Below are 12,997 nucleotides of genomic sequence, written 5' to 3'. Positions count from 1 at the left end.
TAGGATAGTGAAGGTAAAGAAGAGAGCTAGTTTCACCTACAGAGTATAAATGAAAAACAAAGCTCTCTGGGAACCATTTCCTGATTGCAGTTCAACATCAAGCTGCTGGAACCCTGACCCCTCTGCACGACCGTGATGTGCAGAGGCATCGCTGGGAACCCCCAGACGAATGGATCCTGACTGGCCATCAGGTGAAATTTGTCTGTATACTGGGAGTGGTGAGCATAAGAGATTTGCCTGACATATGTATTCTCTGTGTGTTGCTAATAAGTAGATGTTTAGAGCACAGCTGCATAAGGTTCTTTCGCTGGGAAGAGGGCCCGCAGACCCATAGAGCCCTGAGCCCATGGAAAAGGCTGAGTAATTAAATTGTCCAGGTTTCTCCCTGAGCCCCATGGGTAAGGTGTTGTCAAGGTTCCTTCCCCACTCTGAACTCTAGGGTACAGATGTGGGGACCTGCATGAAAACCTCCTAAGCTTATTTTTACCAGCTTAAGTTAAAACTTCCCTAAGGTACAAACTATTTTCCTTTTTCCCTTGGACTTTATTGCTGCTACCACCAAGCGTCTAACAGATATATAACCGGGAAGGAACCCACTTGGAAACATCTTTCCCCCCAAAATCCTCCCAAACCGTACACCCCCTTTCCTGGGGAAGGCTTGATAAAAATCCTCACCAATTTTGCATAGGTGAGCACAGACCCAAACCCTTGGATCTTAAGAACAATGAAAAAAGCAAACAGGTTCTTAAAAGAAGAATTTTAATAGAAGAAAAAGTAAAAGAATCACCTCTATAAAATCAGGACGGTAAATACCTTACAGGGTAATCAGATTCAAAACATAGAGAATCCCTCTAGGCAAAACCTTAAGTTACAAAAAGACAGAAAACCAGGAATATCCATTCCATTCAGCACAGCTTATTTTCTCAGCCATTTAAAGAAAACAGAATCTAACACATATCTAGCTAGATTACTTACTAAGTTCTAAGACTCCATTGCTGTTCTGTTCCCAGCAAAAGCATCACACAGACAGACAGAGCCTTTGTTTCTTCCCCCCTTCCAGCTCTGAAAGTATCTTGTCTCCTCATTGGTCATTTTGGTCAGGTGCCAGCGAAGTTATCCTAGCTTTTTAACCCTTTACAGGTGAAAGGGTTTTTCCTCTGGCCAGGAGGGATTTTAAAGGTGATTACCCTTCCCTTTATATTTATGACAGGTGTGATGCTGTATGAAATATGGGGAACACTTTGTGATATTTTTCAGCCGTGTTAGTCTGTATCCGCAAAAAGAACAGGAGTACTTGTGGCATCTTAGCGACTAGCAAATTTATTAGAGCATAAGCTTTCATGGGCTACAGCCCACTTCATCGGATGCATAGAATGGAACATATAGTAAGATATATATACATACAGATAATTAGTTAAGATGAGCTATTATCAGCAGGAGAAAAAAAACTTTTGTAGTGATAATCAAAATGGCCCATTTAGACAGTTGACAAGAAGGTGTGAGGATACAAGTACCCCTGTTCTTTTTGTGATATTGATATAACATTACAAGGAATCTGACAGATATGCCATGTAAGGTATCTTTGAAAATGTTATGATTTGCCAAGTATGAAGATCTAGTTTATATGTTTGTATCACTTTTGTATTGTGAGTTATAGATATGCATGATATATCTGTTTCAAAACTTATGCTGTGTTTCTGGGTAACACCCCCAGATAGATTGGCATCAGCACTGCCTAGCCTGTTTGATGGCCCATCAAGGGTCATCAGCTATACAATGAACCCATTGAAAAAGCCAGGGACTACACCAGGGGTGGCCAGCCTGAGCCCAAGGAGCCAGACTTTACCAATGTACATTGCCAAAGAGCCACAGTAATACATCAGCAGCCCCAGCCAATCAGCTCCCGCCCCTGCTCCCAGTGCCTCCCACCCACCAGCAGCCCCGCCGAATCAGTGCCTCCCCCTCCATCAGCTGTTTTGTGGTGTGGAGGAGGCTCTGGAGGGGAAGGAGGAGCAAGGGCACAGCAGGCTCAGGAGAGGGGGCAGGAAGGGGTGGAGTGGGGGCAAGGCCTGTGGCAGAGCCAGGGGTTGACCAGCAAGCACCTCCCAGCACATTGGAAAGTTGGCACCTGTAGCTCCAGCCCTGTAGCCGGTGCCTATACAAGGAGCCACATATTAGCTTCTGAAGAGCTGCATGTGGCTCCGGAGCCACAGGTTGGCCACCCCTGGACTACACCTTATAAGTCAGCAAGCCATGCAGGGGCTTGAACTCTATGGACAGAAATCTAAGGCTTCTCCATGCCATGTGCTGGGCAGCTTGTGTTTGAAACAAAGAAAGCACAAGCGCATGGCAAAAGACTATAAAAGGCAGCTGCACCTTCTCTACAAATGAAGCTCTGAACCAAGGACTGAATGACCCATCCAAGCTGTGCACGCGTTCCAGAGGGACTTTCAAGCCAGCAAACTCACCAATACTACTAAGAACCAGATATATGGACTTGGAAGTAAGTATCTGACTGCTTCACCATTTAATAACTCTCTTCTTATTCTTTTTTTTTCTTTATACTCTTTAGTTTTAGACACCAAAGGATTGGCTGCCAGCATGGTATTTTGGGTAAGTTCCAAACTAGTATTGACCTGGTAACATGGCTGGCCTTTTGGGGTTAGAACATTTTGTATATGAGAGCAGCCCTTTTAAACAACTTCTCACTGTACTGGACCTAGGTGCTGACTGGGGGCCAGAGAACTGGAATGCAGTAAAGGGGACTGTGTGATTTTTTTTTTTTTGCTCTCGATAACCAGTGTGGGGGACCAGAATCACAGTTTGTGACTGGTTGCAGAGTTTAACTTCAGTGTTAACCATCAGTTTTGGGAATATCTGCTCTCCCTTTTGCAGCCTGCCCTGCCCTTGACATTTCAGTGAGGGCTGCCCTGGCACCCTGGGTCACATAAGGATTGGTGCCTTCCTTCCAAGGGCTCAGGGTGTAAAAGGGTGCGGTGTGTAAATTGACTGGTTGATGCCTTGAGCCCTCCATAGGGTATAGGCCGGGTGCTGTAGATTGTGTGGGTAACACTGCCTTCCCCTCATTCACCCCCACAGGCCTGGGGCACGATGAGTCCTTGAGCACACATCCCCACCCCAGCTCTCCTGAAACCTGGCCTTGTCCCCACTATGGACACTGGCCCTTCAGCCCCAGCTCCCCTCTTCTAAGAACCGAGGGAAGGCTGGGTTGGGCACAGGCAGCCCCCAAGCTGGGCCATAGGGAAGTGATGATGCCCACGCCTGGCAGAAAGGATGGCATGTGCCAGCCCAGCTCCACTCAGGAGAAACCACTAGCACAGCTCAACTTTGGGGGTTGTTTATTAGAGCAGCTGGGTGCAGATCTAGCAAATGCACGATGCATGCTCCTGCGGGGACGGGCAGAACAAAGGTCAGATCCCCAAGGGCACAGTGACTTGGAAGGAACAGCATGGCTGGCTGCAGCCCAAGACCCACGTCCTACTCAGCCCAGCCCAGTCACGTGCAGCCAAGCAAGCACGTAGGAAGGATTGACCCAGGGGGATGGCACTAGGCTGGCATTCAGGAGAGCAGGGCTCATGTCCCAGCTCTGCTAAAAACTCCTTACGTGACCCAGGGCAAGTCTCTCTGGACCTCGGTTCCCAGCTGGATGCTGGGGCCAGCCGCTCCCAGGGTGGGTGCGAGGTTACATGCAGAGGAGGCTGGAAGGTGCTCAGCTACTCCAGCCCCCTTGGAGAGAACATGGGGAGAGGCCAGGCTGTTCACCTCCTGCCACTGCTCAGGCCTGGCTCGCTGACGAGGGAGAGATGGGCACTGCCCTGAATACCAGGGAAAGTGGCAGTCATGCTATTGCCCCATGTCTGGTGCCAGCACTGTCCACTGCACCTCCGGGGAGAGTTAATGGCACAAAGTGGGGCTCAGTTGCTGCAGGGGTTCCCAAGACACACCCCATCCCCTGCTTTTTTGAGCAGCCCGGTGAGCCCTTGAACTAGCCCACACCCCAGCGTTACGAAGGGACTGGGTGCTCGGGAGCAGAGCATGGGTCTGCTGGGAGTTTTGCCCAGAACAGCAGCACTGGAGGGGAGAAAGACAAACCCCAGCCCCTGTGGCTTTTAGGTAGCACCTACCACAGCACAGCCACATGGATGCCACCTGTGCCCACAGGCAATAGCAATCAAACAGGGAATGTCACAGTCCCTCCCCTGTCCCACAACTCCCATGCCTGCAGCACACCAGCCCCACGCTGAGCCCCAGGCAGCCCCAAGCTTGGAGGGCTCTGGTGCAGCATTCAGGGCAGTAACTCTGTTCCCGGAGCCCAGCACATCCCTTGAGCTTCGCCGACCACAGGGTTATTGACAACCCAGATCCCACTGGCAGCTGGCTTAATCAGAAATTCCGGGGGGGGGGGGGGGGGGGCCGTTTGCCAAACACCCACAGAATGGTTTGATCAGGAGGCTGGGACATGCCTGCCAGGCCCAGAACGGGGAGCTTATGTAGTGCCAGGAGAAGAGGAAGTCCGCAGGCCCCAGGGAGATCCAGACGGAGGAGTCTGGCCAGTGCCAGGGAGCGGAGAAGCCCAAGAGATGCTGTAGGGGATGCTGAGGGAGAACAGAACAGGTAGGGAGGGAGAGAAAACAACCCTCTTGACTGTGGAGAGCTGAGGCAGACTCCAATCAACGATGAAGGAAACATGCCGTGCAGGTGGTAAGTTCAGGGCAGGCAGCCTGGGCCAGAGCTCAGGTGTAGGAGAGCAGATTGATGTCGTAACAGCCATCCACCTGGAACACAGAGAGCAAAGTCACTCCCATTGGGGCACCCCGCTGTCTCCTGCTGGGGCTGGCTGGGAATGCAGTAGCCAAGAGCCCCCGACATGTCACCTAGGGGCCGCTGCTGGGACTGCAGGAGCCGAGAGCCCTGATGCGCCCCCTAGGGCCGCTGCTGGGACTGCAGGTGCCCACAGCCCCCAACACGTCCCCTAGGGGCCGCTGCTGGGACTGCGGGCACCCACAGCCCCGACACGTACTCTAGGGGCTGCTGCTGGGAGTGCAGGTGCCCACAGCCCCCAATACACCCCCAAGGGACCTCTGCTGGGACTGCAGGAGCAGAGAGCCCCCATACAGCCTACCTCCTCCATTATAGTGGAATTGGAGCTGGAACATCAGAGAGGCTGGGACTGGGGGAGGTGAGAGTTCCCTACCTCCAACACTCCTGGACCTGGAAAACTTGGGAGCTTTCCCAGCAGTTTGATGGCATTTTGTGCAGCATGGCCAGTTGGGAGCAGCTCAGACTGCAGATACTGCCAGTGCCCAAGGTACATTCCGCCTCTTTGGCGCATGCCGGGCCACGCAGCAAGCCCAGAGCAGGGGGCCAGCCCTTGTGGGCAACGAACAGAGCTAACTGGAAACTAACATCAAAACGCCCGATTCGGGCTGCCGTCTGGTTTGCTCGGATCATCTCTGTTAGTACCCACAGCTGCTGGACTTCTGTAGACACCTTTTCCGGGTCGGGGATACCCTGCAGATAAGCAACAGTTATTGAGATGAGTGTTCCTGAAGGCAGCTCCAGCCAGGTAGGGTAACCCTCATCTCCCCATTACCCACGGGCCAAGTGCTCTCTCGCCCCAGCCAGGCGAGTTGTGGGCACTGTTCCTGGCTGTGGTGAAGCTGGGCATGCACCCAGGTTACCCTGCTCTCCCTTAAGCCCACTTCGTCTCATTGCTCCACTCTGCTTTCAGACGGTGAGCCCTTGGGGCAGCACCTGGCACAGGGAGGCCTCCAGGTCCAACTGCAGTATGATCAGCAGTCTCTGCACAGAAACCCCGCCCAGTGCGTGAGGCACTGCTGCTCTCCGAGCAAACCACAAGGCAGGGGATGGACTGGGAAGAGTTCACACATGACACCTCTGACTGCTCCAGCCAGCGCCGGACGTCACTACCAAGACTCTGCCCCAGCCAGGCCTGCTGTCTGAGCTCCCTACTCGCTGCTTTGGAACATCACACCCCTTCCTGATGGGCTTGGTGCTGCAGGGTCAGCCTGGCCATGGGCCTGCTCTTCTCAGCTGAGCTGCCCAACTGGTTCAGGAGCACTCTCTAGCTGCACAGTCAGAGCGCTCCGGTCTGTGTCGAATCTGCAGCAGCTGCTTCCTGGAAGATCCCGGCCACCATGAGCCATGGTCTCCCCAGCTGAGTACGTCAAGCTCGGTGTCTGTTGGTAAGTGTGTCTGGAACCGACAGCCAGGACCTCAAATCCAAGCTGCTGTTAATTAACAAAATCAGACTGATTGCACAGCACACACTGTGCTGGAGCGGCCACAGCCAGGAGACTCCAGACGGGAACTCAGGGAAACGAGGGAGAGCTGAACAGAATTTAGAAACTAATTCGCCATTTTTTCCAAAACTCTTGAAAATTCCAGCTTGACTCAGGTTGCGCTGACAGCCCAGCCAACCCATTCGGCTCCAACGCCCTCCAAATGCCCCATGAGCATGGTTTTGCCCAGGGCAATCGAAGAGCACAGCCCCAGGCACATCTCATTCCATGGCATGCACCCATAGCTGCCACCACCTGGCATTCACAAACAGCCCCAGTGGCCACCGGAACACCAACCTGACTGGCCTAAGATGCATTTTGCAGCAAAGGGCTGAGGACACAGTCCTGGGGCACCCCATTTAAGAACAGAAACTGAGTGACAAGGAGCTAGAGCACACATGCAATGCAAGATCCGGGACAGGAATCACAACTGACCAAATATCACAGAGCTGGATCGCCACACCCTTGGCAGGCTCTTTCTGCACTAGTCTGCATGCAGGCATTTCAAACTGGGCCCTCCCTGGCTGAGTCGCACTGTGCCACTGGGGCCCCTTCCCTCCACCGGGGTCTCCAACCCTCCACTCAGCTGTGCTGCACCCCTAGCCCCCCCACTCAGCACCCCCAGGTCCCCCTCACCCCCACTGAGGCATGACCCCATGCCTCCGCGGGGGAGGGGCTGGCTTGGGGGGCAGGGGGAACCACCCCCCAGCACTCAATGGCGGCGTGGCTGGGGCCAGGTCGCTGCACTTCCAGCTGCCGGTAAGCACAGGCCCAGCCCTGCTGCAGACCTCAGGGGCGGGAAGAGGCGGGGCTGGGGTGGGAAAGGGCAGGGCAGAGCAGGGTGGGGGCTTTGGGGAAGGGGCGGAGTGGAGGCGGGGCTGGGGCAGAGCAGGGACAGGGCCCTGGGGAGGAGGCGGGGCAGGGGCTCGAGCAGCATGCAGCTGTGCAGGCACCAGGAAATGTGGTGCCCCAAATTTCCTGGTGCCCTACGCAGCTGCATACTTTGTGCATGAATAAGGACGGCCCTGGATCTGGCCTTTTGCTGTTTGCAAACTGCCCAAGTAGGTGAGAAGCACCCAGGTGTGGTCGGGGCCAAGTTATTCAGCAAGCAATTCTCTATGCAGACAGCTTGCGAACAGCTTCTTGTGCTGAGCTGGCTAGTGACAGGCATGGGGCTTGTTTCTGTGCCCTGACTGGGGAGGGCTTGTGGCCTGGCTTTCAAATTGCACATTCAAACAGACAGTTGCAATTTGCTCGCTGAGCAGTGCTGGCAGCTGGCCGTTAGCTCTTGTGTGTATTCGTACTAGGACACGCGTGCAAGAGGAACACAAACAGGCCATGTGCTCCCGGCGGGCAGGGCTAACCTGCGCTTGCCAAGTGCAGACTATGGTGCCCGTCCCCCAGTCCCAGACACACAGCTCTCAACTATAACCCGGCATGCTGCACCACATTTACCACTCCCCAGAGTCCAGGAGCTCCCTACCACTTCCTGCAGTGCATCAGTGTGCATGCAGATCCCAATACACCTGGCAGGGATCATGGCCCCCACAAGCCCAGCTACCACTGTATCCACCTGCCCTGCCCAACTGAACTGTCTGCAGCAGGGGACATCCCCCGCCCCTCCAGCCAGGACCCTACCCGCTGCCCTCCCCAGAACACCCCACCCCCAGCCAGGACCCCCCTTCTTTCCCCAGAACACCCCACGCTTGACCAGGAATCTACTCCTTGCCCCTCCCCCTGGGACATCCCACTCTCTCCCCCCAGGACACACCACCCCCAATAAGGACCTCACCTGCTGCCCTCTCCCCCCAGGACACCCCAACCCTGGCCGGGACATGCCCACTGCTCCCCTGGAGACCCCAGCTCCAGCGCTGCTCATGAGGAGCATGCTTACCCCATGCAGGTTTTCTGGCTGCTGCTGGGGGGCCAGGTGGGACAGCCAGGTCGGGAAATCTGTCTGCAGGCTCTGAAAGGGGTCAAAGGTGGCAGGTAAGCAGAGCAGAGCCCCCCTCCCCATGTGCCATATGGATGGAGGCAGGCCTGACTCCTCGGTGCTCACAGGGACAGGCTGCCTGCTGCCCCCGCTGCTGCGTTCAGCACGCACTCCTTAGGCCAAGCGAACTACACTGTAGCCAGGAGCAAAAGGAGTGTGGGTCCAGCCGGAGCGTGCGGCTGCTCCTGCTCGGCTGCCTCCCCAGGCACCCAGGCAGTCTGCTCCGTCACTGTAACCCTGCTGGTGCAGATGGCTTCAGAATCACAGCACAGGCAGGTGATCAGTGCTGGGGCCAGGCTGATGACAGGGGGTGCTGTAGGAAACACTCCTTGGGCCACAGAGACAGAGGCCCCCATGGCCAGGAGCCTGAGACCACTGAGGACATTCACCATGGCCCAGGCTGCAAACTGCACTTCACTGGGCTCCCCGGGGTTCTGGGGGTGGGGGGGTCTGGGGAGAGCCTCATGTGTCAGACCCAGAGTCTGGGGCAGCCCCTGCCAGGCGGGACATGGGGTGGGATTCGGTGCCCTCTGCATCTGCATTCTTGAGGGTGGCCATTACAGCACAGCGAGGGGAGACAGGGTGTCTCTGACTAAGGGATGGGCAACTGCTTCCCAACCTCAGTGGAACCTGTGGGAAGCAGTCCGAGGCAGAGATGATTAGCAGGGTCCCAGATGAGTCCTGCAGGGCTGGATGCTCCACATCGGGCAGGGCCAGGGCGATTCCGGCCCTCGCCAAACCACAGGTGATTTTGTGCAGCATTCAGTGCCATGGGGGAAGGGCAGCCTGACACTGCCCTGGCAGTCACTCACCTGCTGGCCCTTGGGGTAGAGCCGCAGCTCCTCCAGGGTGAAGTGCAGCCAAACAGGCGAGGGCTGGCGAAGAATCAAACGCACAGCGGTCACCTGATCCACATCACAAAGCATCTGCCAGAGACAACAGGGCAGCAAGAGCTGCGCTGCAGTGAGGGGGTTGGGTGCTACTTTTTAGAGCCGGGGCACAAGGGCTGCCAGCTCTGGTGGGGGGCCAGAACTAGAGGGGACAGAGCAGAGCCCAGTGTGGGATGGCTGGACAGGAGTTATAGATGGGTGCCAAGAATCGCACGCCAGGCCCTTTCCACCAGGCAGGATAAGGACGAGGACTGGCAGCTCAGGGTGGGCCCCAGCACTATGGTGCTGGTAGGGGTCCCAGCACTATCGCAATGCAATAAACCATCAAGTCTGTCAGCCTTGGAGACACAGAGTCAGGAGGGGAGACAGCCATGCCCCCAGCAGCAGCCAGAGGGGAAGCAGAGATTTTAGCGCCAAGAATTCCACTGGGCAATTCAGCCACTGCCCCCAGCACTGAATGGCAGCTGGTTCTGGGGTGGAGCCCTACAACACTACACATGATTCAGGGAGGAGTAAGAAATCCTGATTACACCACAGGGATCAGGATTCCCAAAATCGAGTTTGCTTTTCAGCCCAGCAGAAAGGGGAAGCAAGCCTCCTGCAAGTCCCCAGCTGGCCTGCCTGCACCACCTGGCTTCTCCCCAGCATTCTCTCCTCCCCGGAGCGGCAGGCCCAGACCAGCTGCACTTGTGCCGGCTGTGGTGGCCAGGGCCCTGACTGTGCTCTAGCTGCAGGGGAATCAGCTACCATAGGCCCAGCCCCCCAGTCCCAGTGGTGTCGAGAGTCCTGACCTGATGCCTGAAGAGAGAGAAGTAATCCTGGGAGCCGGTCTCTGTGTGCGGGCTGGGCATCAGGCAGTGATTCCACAAGCAGGTGACCCACTTCCTGGCGCCCTCACGCCCCACATCACAGGGGCGGCGCCGCTGTACCCGCACGGTCAGGAAAGCCGTGTAGGAGTTCTTAAAGACGATTTCCTGCAACTGAGACAACCCAGCGGGCAGGTCACAACCCTGCCCCACGGGGAGAGCCAGCTCTCTACCGCCTAGCCAGGAAGGTCCCCACACAGGGAGAGCCTACCCTCCGGGGAGAGCCTGCCCTCTGCCACCTAGACAGGCAAGTACCCCCACGGGGAGAGCTTGCCCACCACCCACTTGGAGAGATCCTGCAGCACACAAAGAGAAGCAATGCACTGGGCCTCCTTAAGCCCATCTTCAATCCCCCAGTGAGTCCCCTCAGTGCGATGGACAGCAGGAAAGGCATGGGAATGCCCAGCCCCACAGAGCTGGATTCTCCATCCCCAACACTGTTTAAATCCAGACTGGATGGCATTCTAACAGAGCTGCTCTAGGAATTATTCTGGGGACATTCTTTGTCCTGTGCTATGCAGGACGTCTGGATAGAATCGCACAATGGTCCCTTCAGACTCACAACCTGTCTCTCTCCGAACACATAGCTCCTGGCCCCAAGCCTGACACAGTAAATAGAAATACGGCAGTTGGAAAACCTACCAGTCCCCCAGACTCTTCGATACAAGCTACCCACACTTAGAAGCCTGCTTCAAAGCCCCACATTTTGCTATTCTTGTCCGGCAGCACCCCATAGTCCCAGGGAGATGGCTGTAACTCTTGGACTACTTGTCTCTGGCGGCTGCTCTGAAATCCTGCCCCTCCCTCTGCTACACTCCAGATACTGGAAAACTGGAACACACCAGTGGTTGCTCTCCCTCAGCTTCTGTGTCACTACCATGGCTCTGGGACAGGCTGGTTCACTGCTGGGCCTAAAACTGCCCTGCTCCCAACTCCAAGAGCTGCCTGTAACGTGCTGCATAAGGTGCCCCAAGTGCCCGGCCAGTTCCTGTCCAGCCGGCTAAACGCAGAGCCTTTCCCTTGGCGGAGACGAGGTCCACAAGTCCTCCCACCCAACTACTTCAGGGTGATGCAAGGAGCATCTTCCCTTCCAAAACTGATGGGAACATCCTCGAGCCCCAAGTGTACAACAGCCCCCCCCGGCATTCAGCCACCAAATGCTGCTTTTTTGGCAGGGGGCCAGCGTGCCGAGGTGGCTGTGTTATTCCCTGTCTCCGTGGCAGTGCCCCTCTTGGCATGCTTTGGGTACATCGCCCTGTCACTGGATGCAGTGGGAGCTGCTCAAACACACACCCAATGGCACCTGGGTCCCCATGTGTCAGATGCCCACCCTGGGTCCATCTGCCCTGAGAACCCTACCCAAATGAGTGTCCCAAATGAGTGTGCTAAGCAAACCGGGGCTCTGACCTGAGCTCACTGCTGCGTCAGGGCACCCCACAGTGTGCAGACTGGCACCCGATGGGGACCGGTGCAGCCCTGCTACCCAGGGTTTCCCCGGAGCTGCCCTATTCCTCCTGGGGCACCCTTCATATCCCAGAGAGTTTGTTGGGAGCCCAGGGTCCTACCACGGCTACCCAGCCCCGTAGACATTGCAGCAGCTCCCCCTAGCCCTGCAACTGTCACTAAGCGCCCTCCCCTACCACGGCGCACGGGCAGGAGGGGCGGAGGGCCACGCGCGACTCCCCCAGCCCTGTAGCCCGGGCAGGGGCTCACCCCCACACGTACATCCAGGGGCTGGGCGGGCGGTAAGGCCACGTCGATGATGGCCACACCGGGCCGGGCCAGGTCCGTCTTCACATCTCCCACCTGCAGCACCACAGGGCTGCGGACGGTGCACGGGGCTGGGCCGGGCGCCATGGGCTGGCCGCGAGAATGAGAACAGCAGGTCAGGCAGCCCGGGCAGGGGGCGGAGGGGTGTTTGGAGGGGGACTGGCCTGGCCAGGTGGGGTCCGTTTGGGAGGGCTGTGGCAATTGGGGGGGATGACGAGGTGTTTGGAGGGGTCTAGGCTGGCCGCGGGGGGGGAGCAGGGGGTGTTTGGGACGGGGCTAGAAAGGGGGGGAAAGGGCTGGGTGGACATTCAGAGGGGCTTGGCGGGGCGTGTTCCGAGGGGGCTGGAAATGGGGAGGGGCTGGGCTGGCTGCCGAGCCCGTGCGGGGAGTGTAAGGGGGGAAGGGCCCTGGTCGTTTAGAGGGGCCGGGGGTGTTCAAGATGGGGCTAGGCTGGGCTGGCCGGGGGGGGCCCGTTCGGCTGCGGGACGCTCTCACCCCGCTCCGGATCCCAGGCTCGGCGCCGCGGTTCGAGCCAAAATGGCTCCGCGGCGAGACTGGCGGAGTACAGGCCCCGCCCCCGCCTGTCCTCCATGGAAACGGTGCTGGGGAATGCGGGTGCAGGGGCTTGGGAGGCATTGGGGCTGGCTGAGGGACATTAGGGCTGGCTGGGGGGCATTGGGGGCTTCTCAAGGTTTCTTGCCCCCACTCTGAACTCTAGGGTACGGATGTGGAGACCTGCGTAAAACCTCCTAAGCTTACTTTCAGCAGCTTAGGTTAAAACTTCCCCAATGTTGCTGGCACCAGTGCCAAGAGGCTGAACAACAGCTTGAGTGGTCGTTACCCGGTGTGCTACACCAGTAATCACAACGGGGTGGAGAAGCTTAAAAGTTTATTTGCAGCTGCAAAAAGGTACAGGGAGAATAAAATCTCAAATCCTGCACACAGAGCAGGAAGTTACACAGGCTTTTATACATCCTTTTCCCCATCATACTTATCCAATAGCAAGCTGCCCCAAGTATCCATATAGCCAGCCAATCCAGTTCCCAGCTAGTTCCCTGGTTCTCTGTATCATTTGTTAATGTATATATAAAGCTGCTTTATTCAGCATTGTTCTTCCATATCTGCCCTGTTTGGCCTTGCTTAGTTTCAGGCAAT

At 56.5% G+C, this 12,997-nt stretch overlaps 1 protein-coding gene across 7 annotated transcripts; it reads right to left on the bottom strand.

The window, feature by feature from the left end:
* Window positions 1-2,558: 2,558 nt before the first annotated feature.
* On the bottom strand, window positions 2,559-12,415 carry NICN1 (nicolin 1). Of its 7 annotated transcripts, none has more exons than XM_043551519.1 (7): window positions 12,338-12,415; window positions 11,786-11,936; window positions 9,998-10,186; window positions 9,129-9,242; window positions 8,116-8,289; window positions 5,428-5,532; window positions 2,559-4,796 (listed from the first exon to the last, which is right to left on the bottom strand). In XM_043551519.1, the coding sequence occupies exons 2-7, from the start codon at window positions 11,927-11,929 to the stop codon at window positions 4,755-4,757; spliced, it is 768 nt and encodes a 255-aa protein (XP_043407454.1). In that variant the 5' UTR covers window positions 11,930-11,936; window positions 12,338-12,415; the 3' UTR covers window positions 2,559-4,754. The 7 variants fall into 7 exon arrangements, with proteins under 7 accessions (XP_043407454.1, XP_043407457.1, XP_043407456.1 ...); XM_043551522.1 differs by having other exon boundaries at window positions 8,218-8,289; XM_043551521.1 differs by having other exon boundaries at window positions 9,129-9,191.
* Between the last annotated feature and the right edge of the window lie 582 nt (window positions 12,416-12,997).

Source organism: Chelonia mydas, chromosome 7, assembly GCF_015237465.2.
Source record: "Chelonia mydas isolate rCheMyd1 chromosome 7, rCheMyd1.pri.v2, whole genome shotgun sequence".
NCBI lineage: Eukaryota > Metazoa > Chordata > Testudines > Cheloniidae > Chelonia > Chelonia mydas.
Note: the sequence above shows the minus strand (reverse complement) of the source record. Positions and strands in the feature narration are given on the sequence as shown.